This window comes from Neolamprologus multifasciatus, chromosome 2 (assembly GCF_963576455.1).
Source record: "Neolamprologus multifasciatus chromosome 2, fNeoMul1.2, whole genome shotgun sequence".
Lineage (NCBI taxonomy): Eukaryota > Metazoa > Chordata > Actinopteri > Cichliformes > Cichlidae > Neolamprologus > Neolamprologus multifasciatus.
Genome location: NC_140440.1, coordinates 28,165,083 through 28,191,224, shown reverse-complemented (window position 1 = coordinate 28,191,224; position 26,142 = coordinate 28,165,083). Strand labels below are relative to the sequence as shown.

The window sequence follows — 26,142 nt, the reverse complement described above, 5'->3', positions numbered from 1 at the left end:
TTACCTCTTCAGTAGCACCTCTTCTATCGGGAAGCACAAGTGTATTTGCATGGCTGCCCGGTACTATAGTAGATCCTATACTCATTCTGGGTCCAACGAGCATGTACCGCTTCTCTCCTGATCTGTACTGGATGCTGTGACACAGTGTCCCATCATAATTAGTCTCTGGCAGATATTTAGAAGTATAGTCTGTGGATTTGGAGCACTGCATTGCAATCAGCACGATGATGCTGACGAGAAAAAGTACAGAAACTGCGCCCAAAGTTATCATGAGGTAAAATATGACATTACTGTCCTCGTCATCTTTTGCTGCACTTTTAACATCAGAAGCTGCAAAAGCCTCTTTGGGCTCCACAAGTTTGACAATCACAGTAGCTGTTGCTGAGAGAGAAACGTTGCCGTTGTCTTTGACCAGTATGAGCAGTTTATGCTCAGCCTCGTCTGTCTCTGTGAATGAGCGAAGTGTTCTGATCTGTCCTGTATAGCGGTCCAAAGCAAAGAGACTGTGGTCAGTCACTTCCTGCAGTGAAAAGAGCAACCAGCCGTTATATCCTATATCAGCGTCATAGGCTCTGACTTTAGTCACCAAGTGTCCTGCGTTGACGTTTCGGGGAATCTCCTCCACACCTTGAGCAGAACCGTTGGAGCTGAGTGGATACAGGATGACTGGAGCGTTGTCGTTCTGATCCAGGATGAAGACGTTGACTGTGACGTTGTTGTTTAGTGACGGAGTTCCAGAATCTGAGGCAACAACTTGGAACTGAAAAGTTTTCAGTGTTTCAAAGTCAAAACTTTTAAGGGCAGTGATTTGTCCATTATCCGCATTAATATTTAAAAATACTGCGTTTTTCTGTTGACTGCTTTGCTCTCTGATTATACGATAAGTTAAAGCCGCGTTTTCATTCAAATCTTTATCTGAGGCAGAAACTGAAAATATCGGCTTTCCAGGCTCGTTATTCTCTACCAGGTAAAGTTCAACTGGATTCTGTGCATATTGTGGCGCATTATCATTCACGTCTGACACATCAATACTTAAAGTTCTGGATGTGGACAGAGGTGGCACGCCACAGTCTGTAGCTGTTATTGTGACGTCGTAATGGGAAACTGATTCTCGGTCTAATTTATGTTTAATAACCAAGGAGTACATGTTATCTTGAAATGACGGTTTTAAATCAAATGGGATATTGTCTGAAAGACTACATATTACTTTACCGTTTAAACCCGCGTCTTGGTCTGTAATACTGATCAAAGCCACCACAGTCCCAGGTTTGGAATCTTCTGATACAATTTTTGACAAAGATGTCACCTCTATCTCAGGTTTATTATCATTTACGTCCAGCACCTTGATAATCACCCTGCAGTCGGTACTCATCGGAGGTTGTCCTTTGTCTGTGGCGTGAACGTCCAACTTGTATACCTCAATATTCTCAAAGTCAATTTCTCCTTTGACTCGAATTTCACCAGTGTCCTTGTCTAGGCTAAATGTATCATATACTTTAGGGTCAAGTTCGCTTCCAAAAAAATACTCAATTTCTCCGTTTACACCCTCATCCAGATCATTTGCCTTTATCACAATTACACTTCTGTGCCTTTCTACATTTTCTGGTATCTTTACTGAATAAACCTCTTCGCTAAAAAAAGGGTGGTTATCATTTGAATCGAGGACTATGACTGTGACATTAAGAGTCCCTGATCTCGGTGGATTTCCGCCATCAATTGCTGTCAGTATCAATTTATGCTCATTCTCCTTTTCCCGATCCAGAGGCTTCTGTAAAACTAAGAATGGTATCTTGTCCTCTCCCCTGTCTCGAATTTGCAAACTAAAGTGATCATTATTGTTTAATTTGTACATGCGTACAGTATTACTAACAACATCTGCATCGTGTGCAGCTGGCAACTGGAATCGTTTACCTGAGAGAGTCGACTCGTAAATTTCTAATACTTTTTCATCATCAGGAAAGGTGGGCGAATTATCATTTATATCTATGATTTCCACGCCCACATGATGTATTTCCATGGGGTTATCAGCTACCATTTTTAGGTTTATCAAACACGGGGAAATGTTTTCACAGAGCTCCTCTCGGTCGATTTTTCCATGAACCTGCAAGAGACCATTGTTCGGATTTACTTCAAACTGAGCATCTTCAGCTCCGGAGACAATACGAAACCGTCGTTCCTCCAGTGAACTGATGTCCAGTCCCAGATCCTTTGCCACATTCCCAACAACACTTCCTACCTTTACTTCCTCTGGAATTGAATATTTTATCTGAGCTGAAACCCGCTCCGCACAGCTGAGCATCAGAGAAAAGCTGATAGCAACCCACCAGCACTGCGTTCCTCGTCTTTGTCCTACTGCCTCCATCTTTCGATTAGACAACAAACAGCGCATCCACTCACAGGTCTTTACATCCAAGATAATGGTCTAACATTAAATTATCAAAACATCCAGTCAGAAATATACCCCATATTCCGAAGATTCCCACGTAAAAATTTATTACATTTGTGTCTGTTTAAGATCCCGTCTCTCTGTCCACCAGAACAAAACCTCTGTGGAAGGGGCAGGGCCAGTGCTATAACACAAAAACTGGATGCTGATATGACACTGACACCACGTGGACTCAATTTGTTTAAGGTATGACTTTTCTCATTATTTGAAGGTTTTTGTTTGATTTGTGTTGTTATCGTTGTTGTTGTTTGTTGTTTTGGGGTTTTTTGTACGATAAGATAGTTGGGCTTCGTATGCGGCCCTCTGCAATGGGCTTACTGCACCTGAGTCATCTACTTAACCCAGCAAGCAAAACTATTGACATCATTGACAACACAGGCCCGTGTATCGTTTTTAAAAACATGCCATTACAAAATCTACAATATATATATATATATATATATATATATATATATATATATATATATATATATATATATATATATATATATATATATATATATATATATATATATATATATCATGTTACTTTTCTGAACTACACAACTTCTATTACTTTGCATAGTAAAAATGGGTCGCATGTTTTACCTCCATAGAGAGTCGTGGTTGCCAGGAAGAAATTTTGTTTTCATTCCCGAAACAGCTTTATTGAAAACATGGTCTTACCTCTTCAGTAGCACCTCTTCTGTCGGGAAGTGCGAGAGTATTTGCATGGCTGCCAGGTACTATAGTAGATCCTATACTCATTCTGGGTCCAACTAGCATGTACCGCTTCTCTCCTGATCTGTACTGGATGCTGTGACACAGTGTCCCATCATAATTAGGCTCTTGCAAATATTTAGGAGTATAGTCTGTGGATTTGGAGCACTGCATTGTAATCAGCACTATGATGGTGACGAGAAAAAGCACAGAAACTGCGCCCAAAGTTATCATGAGGTAAAAGATCACATTACTGTCCTCATCATCTTTTGCTGCACTTTTAACATCAGAAGCTGCAAAAGCCTCTTTGGGCTCCACAAGTTTGACAATCACAGTAGCTGTTGCTGAGAGAGAAACGTTGCCATTGTCTTTGACCAGTATGAGCAGTTTATGCTCAGCCTCGTCTGTCTCTGTGAATGAGCGAAGTGTTCTGATCTGTCCTGTGTAGCGGTCCAAAGCAAAGAGACTGTGGTCAGTCACTTCCTGGAGGGAAAAGAGCAACCAGCCGTTATATCCTATATCAGCGTCATAGGCTCTGACTTTAGTCACCAAGTGTCCTGCGTTGACGTTTCGGGGAATCTCCTCCACACCTTGAGCAGAACCGTTGGAGCTGAGTGGATACAGGATGACTGGAGCGTTGTCGTTCTGATCCAGGATGAAGACGCTGACTGTGACGTTGCTGCTTAGTGACGGAGTTCCAGAATCTGAGGCAACAACTTGGAACTGGAAAGTTTTCATTGTTTCAAAGTCAAAACTTTTCAGCGCAGTGATTTGTCCATTATCCGAATGTACATTCAGGAAAGATGTAATAGCATCCTTTAGACCATCACCTCTCACGATGTGATATGTAATCGCTGCATTTTCATTCAAATCATCATCAACTGCGCTCACAGAAAATATTGGTGCGCCCGGGGTGTTGTTTTCTATCAAATACAACTCAAATGGATTCTGACTAAACACTGGTATGTTGTCATTTATATCTGACACCTGAACACTCAGTGTTTTTACTGTTGAAAGCTGAGGTTCACCGCAATCAGTAGCTGTTATTGTGATATCATAGCGGGAAACAGTTTCTCTGTCTAAACGGCCCTTTGTAACGAGCGAGTACATGTTTTCCTCAAGTGATGGCGTCAGATCAAATGGAACATCCTGCGATACTTTACAAATAACCTTCCCATTAACGCCTGAATCTTTGTCCACAACGCTGATGAGAGCGATGACAGTGCCGGGTTTTGAATCCTCTGGTATTAAGCTGGACAGTGACGTTACTTCAATGTCTGGTTTATTGTCGTTCACGTCCTTTATTTTAATCACAACTCTACTTTCGGCTGTCCAGGGTGGCTGACCTTTATCTGAAGCCTGCAAATCTAGCCTGTACAGCTCCGTTTCCTCAAAGTCTACGTTTCCCTTTACACGAATCTCACCGGTTATGCTGTCCAATTCAAAGGTGTCATGCACCTTTTTCTTTTGTGTTTTTCCAAAGTTGTATTCAATTTCACTATTCAAACCTTCATCCTTATCAGTAGCGTTTAATTTTATAACTAGAGTCCCTTTTGGTGCATTTTCATCCAGTGACACAGTATATACATCTTTGCTGAACACAGGTCGGTTATCATTCGCGTCTAGCACGGTGATGGTTAAATTAAGGCTTCCTGATTTCACTGGACTCCCCCCATCAACGGCTGTTAACAGTAAACGATGCTCAGCCTTTTGCTCTCTATCCAAAGGCCTTTTTAGCACTAAAAACGGCATCTTGTCCTCTTCACTGTCTCTGACTTCAATATCGAATAAATCCGTGGGATTCAGTGTGTATTTTCGAACTGAATGTGCACCAAAATCGGGGTCTCGGGCAGCATGAATTTGGAAACGAGTACCTGGAGGTGTATTCTCCGCGATTTTCAGTCGCTGTTCGCTTTCTGGAAAGGTCGGTGAATTATCATTAATATCGGTTATTTCAACTCCAACATAATGTATTTCCAGTGGGCTTTCAACAACAATTTTCAGGTTTATCAAACAAACCTTGCTTCCATCACAGAGCTCTTCACGATCCATCTTTTTCCCAACATACAACACTCCATTGTTCTGATTTAACTGAAACAGATCGTGATTTGGACCCGAAACAATACGGAATTTCCTGCCAGATAAACTGCTGATCTCTAGTCCTAAATCCTTTGCAACATTTCCAACAGGGTATCCCACCTGAACTTCTTCTGGAACAGAGTATCTTAACTGGGCCAAAATCCTCTCCGCAAAGCACAGCAACACAATGCCGGCGACCCACCAGCAATTCGCACGGTGTCTTTGTCCTCCTTCCTTCATCCCGAGGTAAATATATAAGGGCTTACTCGGATGCAAACTCAGTGATCCCATCGCTTATGGAGTCAGTCTTATTAGAATATGTTCACGAATCTCTAAAAGGTGAAATCCCATTGACGAAAATTAACCGCTGTTCGTTTTATTTGATATCTAGCCTCCTTTGCACACTCCCTGTGTACACCTCCACCAGATAGGAACCACAGATGGGCAGGGCCTGTGTAGAATAAAGCGCGCAACCATTCCCTATGCCATACTGACACCAAGTGGTCACTACAGTATGATACGAAACCAAAACAGTTCACCTGTTCCCTTTTCCCGCCACTTTACTTTTGACTTTTCGAAGTCTAACGCTTTGATGGAAACTGAAGCCTGCCTGCTACAGCTGGTCGCCGTCATATCTGGTATTCTGTCACAAACTCAAAACTGTGAGTCAAATGTCTTTTATTAGAAAGTAAATAGGATCAATAATAATGCCTTCAGTGGAAAATACTTAAAGGGCACGCAATCCCGCCTACTACAGACTTTCTGATGGTGTATAATTAAGTCAGGGCAGACAGGAAAGATATACTGTATGTTCCACAGAAGCCGAGCGTAAGAATGCTGAGAGAAATGGACATCTAAACGTTATTTGAAAGACCGGTGAAGTGATTGTTGTCTTAAATGGTTAATTCCCCAGAATTAAACAATTTCAGCACATTGGACAGCGCAGTTACGCTGACACAGTCAAAAGAGGAAATATCTACGATAACTGCATTTATCGTTTTTATTTTTCTATTTTTAATAACACTGTCTTCACTTACTTAAACTGATTAATGTTTGTCAGCAGCAAGCAAGACAAGCCTGGGGACTTTCTTGAAGAGAACAGATTGGCTTCGGAAGCATATAGTTTTTTTACAGCTAACTTTAACCGATGTTCCATAATACATATATGTCAGTTACATAATTGGAACATTTGAACAAAAGTGAAACGCATGCTTTAAAAGACCACATTGTGACAAGAGTTTCAGAGACAGCATTACAGCAAAAAATTTAGAGGAACACAAGGATAAACGTGGTTGTGCATAAGATTGGTATTAAGGTCTTACCTCTTCAGTAGCACCTCTTCTGTCGGGAAGCACAAGTGTATTTGCATGGCTTCCTGGTACTATAGTAGATCCTATACTCATTCTGGGTCCAACTAGCATGTACCGCTTCTCTCCTGATCTGTACTGGATGCTGTGACACAGTGTCCCATCATAATTAGTCTCTGGAAGATATTTAGATGTATAGTCTGTGGATTTGGAGCACTGCATTGCAATCAACACAATAATGCTGACGAGAAAAAGTACAGAAACTGCGCCCAAAGTTATCATGAGGTAAAAGATCACATTACTGTCCTCGTCATCTTTTGCTGCACTTTTAACATCAGAAGCTGCAAAAGCCTCTTTGGGCTCCACAAGTTTGACAATCACAGTAGCTGTTGCTGAGAGAGAAACGTTGCCGTTGTCTTTGACCAGTATGAGCAGTTTATGCTCAGCCTCGTCTGTCTCTGTGAATGAGCGAAGTGTTCTGATCTGTCCTGTGTAGCGGTCCAAAGCAAAGAGACTGTGGTCAGTAACTTCCTGGAGGGAAAAGAGCAACCAGCCGTTATATCCTATATCAGCGTCATAGGCTCTGACTTTAGTCACCAAGTGTCCTGCGTTGACGTTTCGGGGAATCTCCTCCACACCTTGAGCAGAACCGTTGGAGCTGAGTGGATACAGGATGACTGGAGCGTTGTCGTTCTGATCCAGGATGAAGACGTTGACTGTGACATTGTTGCTTAGTGACGGAGTTCCAGAATCTGAGGCAACAACTTGGAACTGGAAAGTTTTCAGCGTTTCAAAGTCAAAACTTTTTAGTGCTGAAATCGTTCCGTTTGCTTCGTTTATATTTAAAAACGTGGTTATAGTGAGCCCCGGTCTCATACGGACAAGTGAATATGTCACTGCCGCGTTTTCACCTCCATCCGCGTCAGTAGCACTGACTGAGAAAATGGACATTCCTGCCTTGTTATTTTCAAGTACATAAAAGGTATACGGGCTTTCAGTGAAAAGAGGCCTGTTATCGTTAACATCTTGCACCTCTACCTGTATTACCTTTGTTGATGACATAGTTGGAATTCCTAAATCCTTAGCTGTTACTGTAATGGTATACATATGCGTTGTTTCCTTATCCAGGTAATCTTTGGTAACCAAAGAGTATGACTGACCGTCAGGGGAGGGCTTCAAATCAAAAGGTAAATGAAGGGGCACGCTGCAAACCACCTGTCCGTTCACACCTGAGTCAAGATCCGTCACACCCATCAATGCCACCACGGTTCCAGGGGGCGCATCTTCTGGAATGCGACTCGAAAAAGATGTGATTTCTATTTCTGGTGGGTTATCATTCACATCTTCCACTCTAATAATTACGCTGCAGAGTGTGGACAGAGCCACAGCACCTTTGTCTGTAGCCAGTACTTTAATCTCGTAAACTTGGGTTTCCTCGTAGTCCAGGCGTCCTTTCACAGCTAGTTTTCCAGTTTTACTATCCAAATCAAACGTATCGGACGAGAGTCCTCTAAGTTTACTCTTTAAAGAATATTCAATCTCACCGTTCAGCCCTTCGTCTGAGTCAGATGCATTTACCGTCAGCAGAAATGTTCCAGCGGGTGCGTTTTCCTTTATTGTTACTGTGTACTTTTGTTTTTCACACACTGGTGGGTTGTCATTAATGTCAGATACAATAACAGTAACATTCATATTTCCAGATTTTGATGGTTTTCCTCCATCTGTAGCTGTTAATAGTAACCAATGCTGAGCTGTATGTTCTCTATCCAAAGGTCTTTGTAATACTAGGAAAGGAACTTTCCCGTCATCCCCAAATTCCTCTGTTTCCAAACGAAAATACTGGTACGGATTTAGCTTATATGAATGTAATGAATTCAAACCCACGTCTAAATCGTGTGCTCCTTCCAGCTGAAATCGAGACCCCACTAAGGCAGACTCCAGCACCTCCAGTGTGTAATTTTCTTCAGGAAATTTCGGCGAATTGTCATTTACATCGAGGATTTCAACTACGACCTGGTGCATTTCGAGTGGATTTTCTACAACTGCTTTTAAATTCGTGACACATGGGGCAGTTTTTGCACACAGCTCCTCTCTGTCTAATCTCTGGTTCACTAACAAAACTCCATCCCTTGGATTTACCTCGAACAGATCTCGCTTTGTTCCTTGCACAACACGAAGATTCCTATCAGCCAGTCTCCCAAGATCCAGTCCGAGGTCTTTGGCTACATTTCCAACCGCTGTTCCGGGTTTTAATTCTTCCTGAATGGAGTACCTTATTTGAGCAGAGATTCCTTCTAATTTGGTCAGAATCAGCAGCGCCAGACAAAAGGAAAACCACACATCCTTCCATCGTGCTTTCACGTCCGTGATCTCCATTGTTTGACAAAAGCTTTTTAGTTGGCGGTGGAAAAAATCCTTAAACTAGCCTATTTAGGAATTTTTAATTCCCTCGAATGAAAAATAAAGTATAAATGTCTGCGAAAGCCATAATTTTAGCAGCAGGGCGTCTGCTAGGTCGTTCTGTCAAACCGTCTCTTTGGTTGTTACTGAGTATACATATAGAAGAAAAGATGGCCATTCATACGCCGTCAGTGTGGTGATATGTAGTGTGATAGCACCACCCGCTGTCACTGTAACGATGCTGCACTGACTATATAACCTATCCCTTTCAGTTTAGCCCGAATATTGTTGCTTAAACATTAGCCCACATCAGCATTTTACACAATACTAAATAGAAATTATGAGCCGACACTTTGAATATTTCCTTTTTATTTTTAAAGTGTACAAGCACATTCTGAAGTACAAACTCGAGAGAGTCGAGAGAGGAAGTCTCCCCGCCCCAGTTCTTAAGAGTTGAAAGTTTTACTCCCAGTAAGTCCTGAATATAACTTTGACAGATTTCACCCTCTTGCGTTTCAGCTGACCATCATGGAATAACCAATAGATTTTCTTGTTATCCCTACATTTAACTGCTCTCAATAAATAGTAAGTTGAACTATTTAATCTGAGCTTTTCTTCTCATTTTAGATTCTTCTTCCCTTCTAGATTTCTGGCAAACTACATCTTTTTGGGAGGAAATCTCCATGCAAACAATAGGAAAACATTCTACAAGGACTGATATGTAATACAAAGTTTTAACTACTTTAGTATGTTATTGTTAAACCTGAACACATTCTCTCTGCTTACACTGCATGCGACCTTCCAGCACACACCCACAGTCTTTAGCCTATTTCAGATGTGAGCAGTGACATCGTATGGAATCAACCTGCAAGTACAGCTAGGAGTCCATTCACGTGGAACACATTGTTCTTATCTGAAAATAACAGCAGGCTTGCCTCTCTACCGCAGTGCAAATAGAAATGCGTGGGGAATTGTAAGAGAAAGAAGAACAGAACAATCCTCCTTGCAACAATTAGAAAAGCAAGTAACCTACATATAGCCTCAGATACTCGCACCCCTCCCACTTGCTACCCACGTATTGGTTTTGGATTTACGCTAAATATATACGTGCGCGTGCACGAGTGTTGCAGCATTCTGCATCACTTCCTCCCTTTTCAACCTCGATCACCCCCTCCTTGCTGCAGCAGTGATGCAGAGTGTTACAAAGCACATATTTTCTCTGTTTTATTATAAACCCCTGCTAAACGAATGTTGCAGTTATATTTTCACAGCCAAGCCTGGAAGCTGTGCCTGCTTAAGTTGAGGGAGTGGTGCAGTCGTGCGGATATTACATTACAGGCACCTTCACAACTCCAGTGAGCAGAGCAGGTCGCCATGGCAACGCAGCTCTTTTAGGTGGGTCTCTGTCCGTGGTGCTGACAGCAAGCAGGCGCCCTCGCGAGAAGGAGAGGGGGAGGGGTGCGGAAGCCGTGAATTCTGCGGACAATATACACTGCATCCATGTACTTAAATAGTCTTAATTCGTGTGTGTGTGTGTGTGTGTGTGTGTGTGTGTGTGTGTATGAATGAAGAGAGAGAGAGAGAGCAACTGAGACACCAGACATAAATTAAAAAAACACTGATGTGTGGTGTGCATGTGTTAACCTACTAGTGCCAGCTGGTTGTTGTTCCAGTGCTTTTGTTACACACTGGTGCATTGCTGTGTCATGCATCACTGTGCTAGTCTGTCAGTAGAGCAGAGCAGCGGACAACAGAAACCATATGAATGAAGAAAGAGGCACAGAAATGTTTCTTTTCTCATCCTGTTTCCTACTTCAATTTGCTCCAACACAGTTTAATCATAACTAGAGTCAATTTAGAAGCCTTTGTTCTTGTTTTGCATATATAGACGCAGGCATATATGGAGGTTTTGCTTGGTTATGCTAGAATGTGATTCTGAAATTAAAGTGTGAATAGAAGATGCTAAAATAACTAGTGCTGTTGGCCTGAATACTATTATTACCTCCTCGTGACCTCATCTCTCAGGGGAGATGAGGTCATGTCTGCACACAAAGAGTCTCAAAGAGAGACAGCCTTATTCTTTCAGCCAGCCACTGAATAAAATACAAATACACTCATTATCTTTAAAGCAGTGTTTATGATAAACAAAACATTTTGCATCGTAACAAAATGTTTTATATGCCCTTAATTTATTACACAGCTCGTGGCATTTATCACGATTCATAAGGCTTTGTTTAAAGATTCATATACTGAAGACTCGTGATGTGATTGCTCTTTTATTATGATTGTTTGCTTGGCCATATAATAACACATCATGCATATATAGGCTCATAGAAGGCAGCACAGTACAGACACATAGCTGGAGCCATTCCCTTTGCCATCATGACAGAGGAACCCTCATAGATTTCCTGAAATACTTACCTGTCAAAATGTCCCTCTTGCTTTCACTTCACATGTTATATTCTTCTAATATCTAAAGTTTTTTTGTTTGGTTGTTTTTTTATTAAATCAAGAAAAGTTGGTTAGTTTAGTACAAAAATCGAAACGCAAAACAAAAAGCGGAAGCGGATGGATGGATGTTTTAATTATATATGACAATATAATTTGATCATTTGAATTTTAATCCATACTTACATTCTAGTGGTGGAAACTTCAGATCTTGAAGGAGAGCAGATCTAGAAGGGAGATTTTTGTGGAACTGTATGTATATGGTTTACTTTAGGAGGTTTTTTTTCAGATTTTGTTTGTCTTGTTGCTACTCGCATTCATAATATTTTTCTTCACACCATCCATATTAGGGATAAGAAAAACAAACAAATAAAAAAAGTCTTAGCAGCCTACAGAAACAGAAACAGCACTGTGTGCAAACTTTACCATGCTTTTATAGTTTTTGTGGAAACTGAACTGCAAGCAAATGAGACAGTGAAAGAATGACTGCAAAACTTATCTGTAGAATATCCTCCCACATTGTCTTGTGAAAAGATGGGGTTTTGTTACTAAACCTGTCTTAATAAGCCACTGATTTTTTTTTCTTTAAAATAAGTGAAAAAGCAACAAATATATAATTAATTTAATAGAATGGTAAAATAAAATGTGAAAGAGCAAATATCTTAATAAAGTAAATAAATCTGAAATTAATACAGTCAATTCAATAAGTATTAATACAAGCAGGTTCTACTGTAGAGAAACTTGACTGAGTTGGTTGACAAGTTTACAAAGATGGGACAGGAACTTGAACTTTGGCGTTTTAATGCATTTTTATTATAACAGACAAGTGTGTGTGTCTCTCTCTCTTGATACTATCTATTTAGATGGTTAGACAAGTATTGCTTAAAATGTATTACATTTAAAATAATTACTAAATAATCCAGCTATCCAAAATGAGTACTAAATGCCTTTTAGTTTATTCTGTTTCGTATTTAATGAATCTTACAGACCAAACCACAGATCACAGTTAGCTCACATTACACAAATTACCATATATTGCACCATAAAAGTACCACTGTACAAAGGCCCTTACTGCATATGTTTTTAAGATATTTGAGCTTCTTAAAAGTAATGCTTTATGAGCTGTGCTAAACATACTAGTTGGGGTCATAAATCTTATGGCACAGGAGTTCCACTTTTTTCACATTAAAAGTTGAAAAAGCACTGGTACTGAAAATGAAAGGCATATTCATAGATACATACAAATGAGATACTGTATATATGAATTATATCTGTATCCTAGATTAGGTGCTGCATATGCATATCCATATACATACAGTTAGTCAGTGATAAACATTAGAACAGCTTTCATTGAGTGAAATCAACCATAACAACATTGTTTCTGAAGTGTAAGGATTAAACGAACATGTTTGGTTCTTCGGTTTTAAACACTGCAGAAGACATCAAAATGAAGGAACAGCCAGAACTTGGATCTAGACATTGACAGGTGACTGTACATGTTCATGTTTGTGGTGCATATACTGTACAGAGTGCTAAAGGCTCACTGTATTCACTTGTGTTGCATTTAAAATCCAAGCCTCATTCTAGAGGAGCACATAAAATAAATAATAAGCGACATTGCACATTTTAATTTAGGCTTTGGTTAAATCGTTTTCTGAGTCCAAAGCAATGTCATTGTGCTGTTTTATAGATTTTGTTTGACATCTTCTAAACCTCTTAGGACATCATGATTAAAAGGTGTTATACTGATTTACTGCCATTATTGTCCCATTAAAATTGTTCCATATTGTCCAGAAAAATCAAGTGAAACAGTGAGACTTAACTGCAAAAATGTTGCTTAATATAATAAAATAACAAAAGCTGTCAAAAGTACTTGAATTCTTCCATGCAAAAACAACTTAAAGGCATAATGGCTAAAGGCCTTGATCTTTTCTGTTCTGTACACTTATTGATCTTATCTCTCAGCACTCTAAGTCATACAGTATCTTCAGGCCTAGTTCACATATAAAGCACAAAGTCAAGTACAAAACATAAAAGTACTCAAAGTTACCACATTTACAAAATACTGATTTTCTCTTATTTCATACATTAAAACTGTAGGTTGGTGCTTTTCTGATGTGTAGTTAATTGTGCTATTTCACGCCTTAGTTACCCTATTTATCATACAACAAAGCTGTAGTAGACCAAGACAAAGCAGAGCAGTTAAAAATATGATATCTTGTGTGTTTCATTTTTTGAAGAGAGCGAGAGCGAGAGAGCGAGAAAGAGAGAGTGTATTTTCAAGGCATTTCAACATTTCCATGTCCACTTTTTTACTCTTTGTTGCGGCTTCTTTTAATATCCACTGGCACAGTTTTTCAGATAGTCCATTCCATTGCATCTCCTCTTGAAATTTTCTTTTTAACATATGACAGTTGAAGTGTGGTTGAAACCATGCTGTCTTATCATGCATACTGAATGGGCAGGGATGCATTGCTGACTGGCTTTTCATGGGTTCAAAGATAAAGCGCTGAGCCATGTTTTTACAGACTCAGCAGGGCAGACCTGGAGGGGGGTGTATGGTTAGAGGTTTCTTCTTTCCTCTGTGAAGCCATTCTTGTCAGTGTTAATCCTGTACGCTGCAGGTGGATGGGGGTCTTATGTGGAACTGCTGCTGCTGGTTGTGGATGCCTGCCAACGAAATGAAAATTAGACAAATTTCAAAAAAAGAACAAGGGCACTTGGGACTGGGTAAACTGACACATCTCATGCAGCCGACGTCTGTCGCTTATACGGGGCTTCAAGCAGAGGACAGACTGGGTTGAGGGATTGGGCGGATCCTTGAACATGTAGTGGGGAGGTGGCAGATCTATGAATACCATGCTGCAAAATTATGTGAAGGAGAGTGGTTGCTAGGTAACTGGGTGACCGGTTTCTCTTTGCGCGTCTCCTGCACAAAGATTTAGGTCACAATTCAGTCTACAACAGACATTGTGTCATTCATATTCAAACGTGTCATTCTGTGAAGTCAGAAACATTTAGTAGAATCACCGGTTTAACAGCACAGCCCAATTCCACTTACAAACATTCAAAAACAGGAAAAAGTCCTAATATATAAGTGATGGATTATTAGGGGATGAACAGACATGCACACACACCATTCTTTTGAGAACATAGTGATTCAATTAAGGGCATTTTTTCTTGGCATATATTTCAGTTTTTCTCAGTTGCTTGGGCTCAGTTCCTGAATTAGAGTTAATGCTGTCAAAACAATACACAGAATCATTCACAGCACTGTTGCTCATCCACAGCATAAGGAAAAATTTTCATTATTCTTTAAATTTGTAAATCTTTCAGCAGGTCTAGACAATTTGAATGCTCATGGGTTGCATTTGTCTTTGTCGTCAATATAAATTATTCTTTTTTCTCCATGGAATAGTTTTTAATCTTAAACTCTATTATAGGTGTATGTTACAAGGATGAAACCTTAAACTTAAAAAAAATGGAGCTGAGCTGTCAGAAAAATATGTGAAGTATGAAAACCTGGGGCCAGAGTTTTTTTGTTTTTTTCCCCCCATTTAGTATAGTTTATATTGTGACAATTGCAGGAAAAACATAGTTTACCCTCACACTACATGGAAATGTAAGTGGTTCATTACAAACACAGAATTTTCACTTTGATGCAAAGTGAAAAGAATTGGAGGAAAAGACTAGAAGTGAGGAAATTCGAAATAACAACCCACTGTCTTCGGTCAAAATATCCCTGGTTCACACTTTTCATGTTGATGTCAGAGGTATTTTTGCTAGCACGTGAAGTTAATTTTCACATAGGTTTTGAGTGAGTTACAGCCTCTTTACTGTAGGGTTTGTTTGTTTGATGCATGCATGTGCTGCTCTTGGTAATTAATCTTCAATGCAGAGAGTGTTGAAAATGTTTTGAGAAATCTACCAAAGCAACTGAGAAAAACCTATAACAGCAAAGGCCAGAACCTAAGCCAGCAAATGACAACAGTGTTGACTGAAGTGAAGGTTTTTTTTTTTGTTTGTTTGTTTTGTTTTGCTTCGGTTTCTTTTGTTTTGTTTAGTTTCTCAGCATGATTGTCACTTTGTTCACCAAAAGCAATGACTATGACAGGAATACTAATTTAATACTACTTAATTTGGATGACTGTCTTTGCTGAAATGTAAGCAAGACTGTAAGCCATTACGATTATTTTTGTTTAATCTTTTTTCTTGTCTGAGGTCAATAAAGGTCATGATAGTAATGTTTTATGCACCAAAATAATATAAAAGTATTAAGGGAGAAAACATAGTACTCAAATATATTAGCATGCTGTTAATCACTGTGCTGGTTAGACTGTATAAGAAGCTTTCATTAGGCCTAATGGATGAGACTGTAAGCATTAAAGCTGACACAAAAGTGGCAAAATGCATGTAATGTTAAGTAAGTCAAGTGATCTTTAGCCAGTTAAAAAAAAAACATCTCCTCCTCAAAGAAAATGAAATACAAGACACTGCATAATACTAACATCCACCGAGAACAAAACAAACACAAAAACAATTGAAACAATAGTTCTGTAATAAATAATAGAAAAGTTATCCAGGGCGGGGGAGTGAGACTTCTGCATACCTCCAACTGCAGAGCGGACTTCCTTCATTTAGGGTACTTTAGAGTGGGGAGAAAAAAAAAGCAATTCAGTGGTCAGGTCAGTACAAGCACAGAAGGATTCTTTGTGTATGTGTGTATGAATCCAGTGATCACAGAGTTGGCACTATAAACTGAATGTTATGACTTATAAATAGCACAGAATAAGCATGTTAGTGTGAACCTTAGAAGGAAATACTGTTACAATGTGTGCTACAGAAGTAGGTCAAAACACAGTTTTACATTTAGAGTACCATACTTACCAAGAAAGAAAGACAGACAGACAGACAGATATGACATAGAATAATGGCAAAATTGTATCATATTTAGGTTATTTATTCTAACCAATAAATTAAGAGATTTCTGTTTCTTCTCTCAAAACCTGTTCATCTCAACTACTGGAGATGAACTGCCTGCCCTAAGGTCATAGTTTCCTGCAAACATAGTGCAGACTTGAGTTTGAAGTTGTTCTGATGACCAGCAATCTCATATTCTATATCTTCTTCATGTTGAAAGGTCATGTCATCAACAGCAAAAAACAAACAAACAAAACAAAATAGTAAGGACAATATAACTCTTTCAAAACCTGCAAACAAAGTCACACTCCTATCTGATCTCAAAATGTATTTCTCCTGTTTGTTTTAAAATAAATCTTATTTGAATCGCATACCTTTGCTCATGTGCCTGTGACCAGTTAACATAAAACGAAACACATTGACACCAGAGCAAAAACGTATTTGGGTTTCACACATGTGAAACGTTATTGTTGGCATTTTTTTAATCTGTAGTCATTTTCTAAAGGTTGTAATGTCTCTCATGCAAAGAGAAAAACATTTCCATTGCAGATATTGCAAGTATGTACCAGCAATTAAAGGTTTACATTTTTTTTTCACTTTGGAGTTTGTTAAACAAGAAATTGTAATAAGTAGTAGGTATCCTTTTTTAAAAAGAGTTTGTTGAAAATGCAAAAACATTAAGGACCTATACCTGCAGAGTAGAGGCTGCTGAGTCACTAGTGTCTGTCAGCCCTGTCCCTCTCGGTATGCTGGACACAATGTACCTGGAGCCCTTAGGCAGAGGCTGTCTAACCACCAGCTTTCCTTTCCTGGTCTCTGCTAGAAACAGACTGTACCAGTAGGCATCGTTGGAGACCAGAGTGGAGTCTGCGATGGTGGAGTTCCTCTCACTGATCACACTGTTCCTGGAGGGAGGAGCTGCTTTGCTGGGCTTGGGTTTCTGACACTTGATCACGATGGTGACCAATATGGTGATGAGCAGCAGAAACGACACAGAGCCCAGACCGATGACCAAATACAGGTTGATGTCTGAGAAGATGTCATATTCCAGAGGCTCCTCAGTCATGTCAGAGTAGGCTTTAACAGCAGTCTCCATTGTGGTCAGCTTGATGGTGACTGTAGCAGAGAGAGCAGGCTCTCCGTTGTCCTTGGCAACAACAACCAGTCTCTGGTGGCGTGGATCTCTGTAACTGAACATCCTCATAGTCCGGATCTCTCCATTGTATTGATCCAGACTAAACAAGGTAGCGTCAGTCACCTGTAGAAACTGGTAAGTGATCCGAGAGTTGTGCACAGAGTCAGTGTCTAAGGCTATCACCTTTGCAATCAGGGAACCTTTGTCAGTGGATCTGGGGATCTTTTCCTCCACCACAGAGCCGTGTGCACGCCACGGAGACACAATGACTGGAGCATTGTCGTTCTGGTCCACAATAATGATGTGGACGGTCACATTACTGCTGAGAGGAGGAGAGCCAGAGTCTCTGGCCTCGATGTGGAACAGAAACTCCTTCTCAATCTCATAATCAAAGGTTTTGAGTGCGTAAAGATTACCGTTCTCTGGATTGATGGAGAACAGCATGGACATGGAAGTGTTGGATATCTCCTTCTCTATTATGAAATAAACTAGATACTGGTTTTCATGGAGGTCGGGGTCAAAGGCAGTGAGTGAGCTGAGCAAGGCCCCAGGTGCGTTATTCTCCATGACACGTATAGTATAAAATGACTGGGGGAACTGTGGGACATTATCATTAACATCCAGCAGCTCTAAAGTCATAGTTTCATTGTCAGATAAAGGAGGAGAGCCTCTGTCTGTCACAGTGAAAGTGATGTCATATTCTGGCACCTTCTCACGGTCTAAAGGCTCCGACACTACTAATTCATAATAGTTATCAGAGGACTCCCTCAGTTTGAAAGGCATATTATCTGGAATATGAAGATCAACTATTCCATTATCACCTGAATCTTTATCACTGACACTAACTACAGCTATCACTGTGTCTGTGGGTGTGTCTTCTTTTATTGGGCTTTGAAATGATTTAATTGATATTTCTGGGTGATTATCATTCATATCTGTCACCTGTATTGTAAGTTTACACTGTCCAGATACTGAGTTAGGTCCCTTATCACTGGCTATAATTTCCATTTCATAAAGTTTTAAATCTTCATAATTTATCATCTCTTTGACTCTGATCTCACCATTTTCTGGATTGAGGTTAAACATCTTTTGGGTCCTTTCTGATGTATACAAACTGTATGAATAAACAATCTCAGAATTGGATCCTTCATCTAAATCAGTGGCATTCAGTTTAATTACTAGACTGCCAATTGGAGAGTTTTCCATCACATCTACGACATATTTTGCTTTTTCAAAAGAAGGGGCGTTGTCGTTGACATCAAGCACGCGAACAATGATGCTGGCTGTACCTGTGCGGGTGGGAACTCCACCGTCCACAGCAGTGAGTATTAGATTATGAACAGACTGCTTCTCCCTGTCTAAAGGTTTTTTTAAAATCAAGTCTGCAAACTTTGTCCCGTCTCTCCCGGTCTGAATTTCAACTGAGAAATGTTCACTTGAGCTCAGATGGTAATTTTTCACAGAATTTGTTCCAACATCTGGGTCTGCAGCATTGTTCAGTGAGAATCTCTCCCCCACTGGACTCGATTCAGAAATGTCCAAATGCATCGTCCCCCTCCGAAAATGTGGAGCGTTGTCATTAATGTCCGTTATCTCCACCTCAATATTAAACATCCGCACAGGATTCTCGATAGTAGCGTCTAATTTAAGAACGCAGTATGATGTTGTCTTCGATGGACAGAAAAACTCACGGTCAATCCTTTCTAAAATGAACAGCTCCCCCGTTGCCTTGTTAATGTCGAGGTATTTTTTGTTAGCTACTACATCCACGCGCATCTTTCTTTCATTCAGCGTCTTCACATCTAACCTCAGGTCGGTTGCTAAATTTGCAACAACAGATCCTTCCTCCATTTCTTCAGGAATAGAATAATGGGTGATTGAAGACGCAGTATTCACGATAGCAGAAAGAAAGAAAATCAGGGAAACGTACCCTGTCCCGCATGACTGTTTGAGATGGTGCATCATCGTGAAGCTTCCGTAACTCTGAAACACCTTGAAATGTGCGGAAACGCAGGTAAATCGTCCTCTTGTTGACTAAACACACGAAACGGACATCATCAGAGAAAATGTTTCTTCCTCACGAGTGACGTAGATTTTAAATGGGACCACCTATTCTCCTTCCTCCAATAAATTTACGTGAAATCGATGACCTCACTAATGGGTGTGTTTTTCTGCAAAACAGCGGCGGAAACAATTGCGCAACTTTTTCGATAAAAAAACCCATAAAAATAAAATACAGTTGTTTATATTAAATAACAACAGAATCAGGGCGTCTCAATTCCCGTTTAAGAAGTTGCTGATGCGAACTGGGACGTGAATTAGTGATTGCACACGAAGTACTTCCCAGTTTTCGGCATTTTTCCATTTCTTCATGCACTTTTTTCTTTATTACGCAACTATCATGAAGAAAACAGCGAGTTTGTAACACAGTATCCCGTTTGCCTGGCGGAGTGCGAGGTTTCCTGTGCTGATGCGTGAAACAGTACTGGACAAGTAATGACATCAAATGTATCACTGCGCATTGCGAAAGGCGGTTACTCTGTTATGATGTGCTAGCGATTTTCCCGTCTTTTCTGTCTGTTTTCAGTGCCTAAGGAATGATATAAAGGCCGGTTGAATTGCAAGACACGTCTATTTTTGAAACGGCGCTAAAATTATATTACATGTTTTGTGCCATAAAACTTTATTGCGATTTAAAAAACTGTATGCATCACCCGGGTCTTTGTCACACTAACCTAAAGACTGTTTGCTCTCGCTATTGGCAAGGTACACAATGCATGCTTGCTACTTTACACATAAAATTTAGGCAAGCTACTCGATATAGTGTGCACTCAAAGAGACAATGGAAAGAGTTAAGATAAGAATAAGAATAAGAATAATTTCAGCCAAGTACAGAAAACGAAGTGCCAGTTAGTGATCAGACCAGTCAACAAAACTAAACAAACACACCAAGCATGTCTGTATTTTTGTAGTTTATCTACAGTTTCAGTGCGTGTATATATGAAGGTTTTCGTTCTTAAATGTTTGTGCATGCTCGATTATTAACATATTTATTTGAACGCTTGAACTGACTATGTAATATTTTCTTATCTTTGGGAAGGGGGGGGGGCATGTTACTGTCTGTGGTTTTATGCACTCTATTTGCAGTGTTTCTACTGAGTTTTGGGCCGTGCCTCTATTGGCACAGCCTACTTAAAAACTCAGTTCTCACATAGGCTCATTTGAAAGTCTCTGTGGTTCTGCATTTATACTGTGTAGAAGTTTCCTCCCAAAAATCATAGTGGACAGGTTTCACCATTAGGTGTGTTGCTATATGGTCAGAATATTTCAAGTATTTAAACAAAATGTAAATATCATATTTATGACACATTTAATTTCCTCAAAACATGTCTAATTTTTCTTTTTAGACAACTTTTGTACTATTACTCTCTCATCTTCCTTTGTTACATGTTTTGGGTGTAATTCTTTAAAAAGAAAAACTGTACACACAAAATGTACAGTTGAACAATAAGCTATTTTTCATTCTTCCAACAAATATTCCTTTAGTAGATATCTAGTCAGATTAAGAAAGTTATTCTTTTGACCACACTAATGATGATGGAGAGAAACTCTGATTTGCTTATTGACCCAAATACCAAATATAGCAATTAAAAAACAAATAGAGGTCGGTAGATTTAAGTAACCTGACTGGACTGGGATGGATTCAAATTACAAAGCTGAAATAATGATTCGGTCCAACACTGATCACTTGTAAGCGGAGGGGTTGACATTGAAAGAGTACATCAGTATAAATAAATGCTGAATGTAAACTTTTCCCATACCTGCAGAGTAGAAGCTGCTGAGTCACTAGTGTCTGTCAGCCCTGTCCCTCTCGGTATGCTGGACACAATGTACCTGGAGCCCTTTGGCAGAGGCTGTCTAACCACAAGCTTTCCTTTCCTGGTCTCTGCTAGAAACAGACTGTACCAGTAGGCATCGTTGGAGACCAGAGTGGAGTCTGCGATGGTGGAGTTCCTCTCACTGATCACACTGTTCCGGGAGGGAGGAGCTGCTTTGCTGGGCTTGGGTTTCTGACACTTGATCACGATGGTGACCAATATGGTGATGAGCAGCAGAAATGACACGGAGCCCAGACCGATGACCAAATACAGGTTGATGTCTGAGAAGATGTCATATTCCAGAGGCTCCTCAGTCATGTCAGAGTAGGCTTTAACAGCAGTCTCCATTGTGGTCAGCTTGATGGTGACTGTAGCAGAGAGAGCAGGCTCTCCATTGTCCTTGGCTACAACAACCAGTCTCTGGTGGCGTGGATCTCTGTAACTGAACATCCTCATAGTCCGGATCTCTCCATTGTATTGATCCAGACTAAACAAGGTGGCGTCAGTCACCTGAAGAAACTGGTAAGTGATCCGAGAGTTGTGCACAGAGTCTGTATCTAACGCTATCACCTTGGCAATCAGGGATCCTTTATCAGTGGATCTGGGGATCTTTTCCTCCACCACAGAGCCGTGTGCACGCCAAGGAGACACAATGACTGGAGCATTGTCGTTCTGGTCCACAATAATGATGTGGACGGTCACATTACTGCTGAGAGGAGGAGATCCAGAGTCTCTGGCCTCGATGTGGAACAGAAACTCCTTCTCAATCTCATAATCAAAGGTTTTGAGTGCGTAAAGATTACCGTTCTCTGGATTGATGGAGAACAGCATAGACATTGAGGTGTTGGCTATCTCCTTCTCTATTATGAAATAAACTAGATACTGGTTTTCATGGAGGTCGGGGTCAAAGGCAGTGAGTGAGCTGAGCAAGGCCCCAGGTGCATTATTCTCCATGACACGTATAGTATAAAATGACTGGGGGAACTGTGGGACATTGTCATTAACATCCAGCAGCTCTAAAGTCATAGTTTCATTGTCAGATAAAGGAGGAGAGCCTCTGTCTGTCACAGTGAAAGTGATGTCATATTCTGGCACCTTCTCACGGTCTAAAGGCTCTGACACTACTAATTCATAATAGTTATCAGAGGACTCCCTCAGTTTGAAAGGCATATTATCTGGAATATGAAGATCAACTATTCCATTATCACCTGAATCTGTATCACTGACACTAACTACAGCTATCACTGTGTCTGTGGGTGTGTCTTCTTTTACTGGGCTTTGAAATGACTTAATGGAAATTTCTGGGTGATTATCATTCATATCTGTCACCTGTATTGTAAGTTTGCACTGTCCAGATAATGGGTTAGGTCCCTTATCACTAGTTATAATTTCCATTTCATAAAGTTTTAAATCTTCATAATTTATCATCTCTTTGACTCTAATCTCACCATTTTCTGGATTGAGGTTAAACATCTTTTGGGTCCTTTCTGATGTATACAAACTGTATGAATAAACAATCTCAGAATTGGATCCTTCATCTAAATCAGTGGCATTCAGTTTAATTACTAGACTGCCAATTGGAGAGTTTTCCATCACATCGACGACATATTTTGCTTTTTCAAAAGAAGGGGCGTTGTCGTTGACATCAAGCACGCGAACAATGATGCTGGCTGTACCTGTGCGGGTGGGAACTCCACCGTCCACAGCAGTGAGTATTAGATTATGAACAGCCTGCGTCTCCCTGTCTAAAGGTTTTTTTAAAATCAAGTCTGCAAACTTTGTCCCGTCTCTCCCGGTCTGAATTTCAACTGAGAAATGTTCACTTGAGCTCAGATGGTAATTTTTCACAGAATTTGTTCCAACATCTGGGTCTGCAGCATTGTTCAGTGAGAATCTCTCCCCCACTGGACTCGATTCAGAAATGTCCAAATGCATCGTCCCCCTTCGAAAATGTGGAGCGTTGTCATTAATGTCCACGATTTCCACTTCAATGTTAAACATTCGCACTGGGTTCTCAACGGAAGCGTCTAATTTAAGAAAGCAAGACGTGGTGGTCTTTAGAGGACATAAAAACTCTCTGTCTATCCTTTCCAGAATAAAGAGCTCTCCTGTGTCTTTTTTGATGTCAAGATATTTTTTATTGCCTACAACGTCAACGCGCATTTTTCTGTTACTCAGACTTCTTGTATCTAATCCCAAATCTGTTGCTAAATTCGCAACAAGAGAACCTTCGTCCATTTCTTCGGGAACCGAATAATGGGTGACTGTCGATACCGGATTAATGATGGGAAAAAGAAAAAGAAATACTGAGACATACCATCTTCGGGAACACTTGAGATTACGGTGAGCCATTGAGGAAAATAATGCGTATTTAAAATCTTTTAATTCTATGTTCAGACAAGGTGAAGTAATCCTCAAATCTCTGACGAAAGGCAATACGGTAATTTCTGGAGAAAATATCTTTATGCCGCTGTCTTCCGAGCCTGGTGTAAATATGCCGTCTACAACGCCTACAATGAAGTATCGTGAGAATTATGACGTCACATGAGATTAGGTTTTACTGAAGAGCAGCGCCATCAACAGTATTTAGAGAATTTTTCCGAGTCGTAACTAACTAGAAATTTATTTTTATTAAAAACAAAAAACAATAATATTATGAAATACTTTAATTATGTTTTTGCCTGCTTTAAGATTTGAATTTCATACTCCGAATATACTTCCTGTTTATTCTGTTTTCTCACTGTAGTTTTTATTCTTTGTGTTTGTTATAATGATATATAATTTTATTTAAACATAGGCTAAATTGCATCATGTAAAACATAAAGACACAACAAATGACTCTGCATTAGGCTTTCAATCAGCGACTTCTGAAAAATACAATCCAAACAATTTAATATGACTTTCTGGTGTAAGTGATGGGCCTCTGGAATTAATTTAGTTAAATTTCGAGAAATTATTATAATCCATCCATATTTAAGTGTTATCCAAAAAATGCAAGGGTAGTAAATATCAACTCTTAATAAAAATAAATTTGATAATGCTCAACTTATATCTAAATGAGAGCTTTGACCAGAATCAGAATGAAGACAGTATGTCTCAGTGCAAATTTCTAAAATTTGAAGCTGTAAGTTTTGGAAATTTTTCTATACACAATAGATGCACCTTTGGGTGCTAAAAAGGAGACATAAGTGGGGTTTTAACATTTCAAAGTTTTAAGAAAAGAAAAAAAATTCTGAAATTTTCTGTTCAACATGTTCCTTTATGCCTATGTTTCATAAAAGTGCAACAAAGGATTTATATATATATATATATATATATATATATATATGTGTGTGTGTGTGTGTGTGTGTGCTGAAGGTGTCTTTAAGTGCCTTTTTTGTCATACCTGCAGAGTAGAAGCTGCTGAGTCACTAGTGTCTGTCAGTCCTGTCCCTCTCGGTATGCTGGACACAATGTACCTGGAGCCCTTTGGCAGAGGCTGTCTAACCACAAGCTTTCCTTTCCTGGTCTCTGCTAGAAACAGACTGTACCAGTAGGCATCGTTGGAGACCAGAGTGGAGTCTGCGATGGTGGAGTTCCTCTCACTGATCACACTGTTCCTGGAGGGAGGAGCTGCTTTGCTGGGCTTGGGTTTCTGACACTTGATCACGATGGTGACCAATATGGTGATGAGCAGCAGAAACGACACCGAGCCCAGACCGATGACCAAATACAGGTTGATGTCTGAGAAGATGTCATATTCCAGAGGCTCTTCAGTCATGTCGGAGTAGGCTTTAACAGCAGTCTCCATTGTGGTCAGGCTGATGGTGACTGTAGCAGAGAGAGCAGGCTCTCCATTGTCCTTGGCAACAACAATAAGTCTCTGGTGGCGTGGATCTCTGTAACTGAACATTCTCATAGTCCGGATCTCTCCGTTGTATTGATCCAGACTGAACAAGGTGGCGTCAGTCACTTGTAGAAACTGGTAGGTGATCCGAGAGTTGTGCACAGAGTCTGTATCTAAGGCTATCACCTTGGCAATCAGGGATCCTTTATCAGTGGATCTGGGGATCTTTTCCTCCACCACAGAGCCGTGTGCACGCCAAGGAGACACAATAACCGGAACATTGTCGTTCTGGTCCACAATAATGATGTGGACGGTCACGTTACTGCTGAGAGGAGGAGAGCCAGAGTCTCTGGCCTCGATGTGGAACAGAAACTCCTTCTCAATCTCATAATCAAAGGTTTTGAGTGCGTAAAGATTACCGTTCTCTGGATTGATGGAGAACAGCATGGACATGGAGGTGTTGGCTATCTCCTTCTCTATTATGAAATAAACTAGATACTGGTTTTCATGGAGGTCAGGGTCAAAGGCAGTGAGTGAGCTGAGCAAGGCCCCAGGTGCGTTATTCTCCATGACACGTATAGTATAAAATGACTGGGGGAACTGTGGGACATTGTCATTAACATCCAGCAGCTCTAAAGTCATAGTTTCATTGTCAGATAAAGGAGGAGAGCCTCTGTCTGTCACAGTGAAAGTGATGTCATATTCTGGCACCTTCTCACGGTCTAAAGGCTCCGACACTACTAATTCATAATAGTTATCAGAGGACTCCCTGAGTTTGAAAGGCATATTATCTGGAATATGAAGATCAACTATTCCATTATCACCTGAATCTTTATCACTGACACTAACTACAGCTATCACTGTGTCTGTGGGTGTGTCTTCTTTTATTGGGCTTTGAAATGATTTAATTGATATTTCTGGGTGATTATCATTCATATCTGTCACCTGTATTGTAAGTTTACACTGTCCAGATACTGAGTTAGGTCCCTTATCACTAGCTATAA

General features: G+C 40.1%; 3 protein-coding genes across 5 annotated transcripts in view; all 3 read right to left on the bottom strand.

The window, feature by feature from the left end:
* LOC146524618 (protocadherin alpha-C2-like) overlaps positions 1-9,070 on the bottom strand; it is a 216,634-nt gene extending 207,564 nt beyond the window's left edge. Inside the window, exon 1 of one of the 3 annotated variants that reach the window (XM_085174037.1) lies at positions 6,547-9,070. In XM_085174037.1, coding sequence (XP_085030163.1) covers positions 6,547-8,907 — 2,361 coding nt within the window. In that variant the 5' untranslated portion in view covers positions 8,908-9,070. The other 2 variants (XM_085173997.1, XM_085174005.1) reach the window with 2 other exon arrangements.
* A 3,242-nt stretch (positions 9,071-12,312) lies between these two features.
* The window catches only part of LOC146524615 (uncharacterized), a 25,665-nt gene continuing 11,835 nt past the window's right edge, over positions 12,313-26,142 (bottom strand). Inside the window, exon 4 of the mRNA XM_085135714.1 lies at positions 12,313-14,049. Within this exon, the coding sequence (XP_084991840.1) occupies positions 14,017-14,049 (33 nt within the window). The 3' untranslated portion in view covers positions 12,313-14,016. The remainder of the gene's footprint in view (positions 14,050-26,142) is intronic.
* Positions 19,396-24,648, bottom strand: LOC146524617 (protocadherin alpha-C2-like). Its single transcript, XM_085174636.1, has one exon. The coding sequence runs from the start codon at positions 23,662-23,664 to the stop codon at positions 21,217-21,219; it is 2,448 nt and encodes an 815-aa protein (XP_085030762.1). The 5' UTR covers positions 23,665-24,648; the 3' UTR covers positions 19,396-21,216.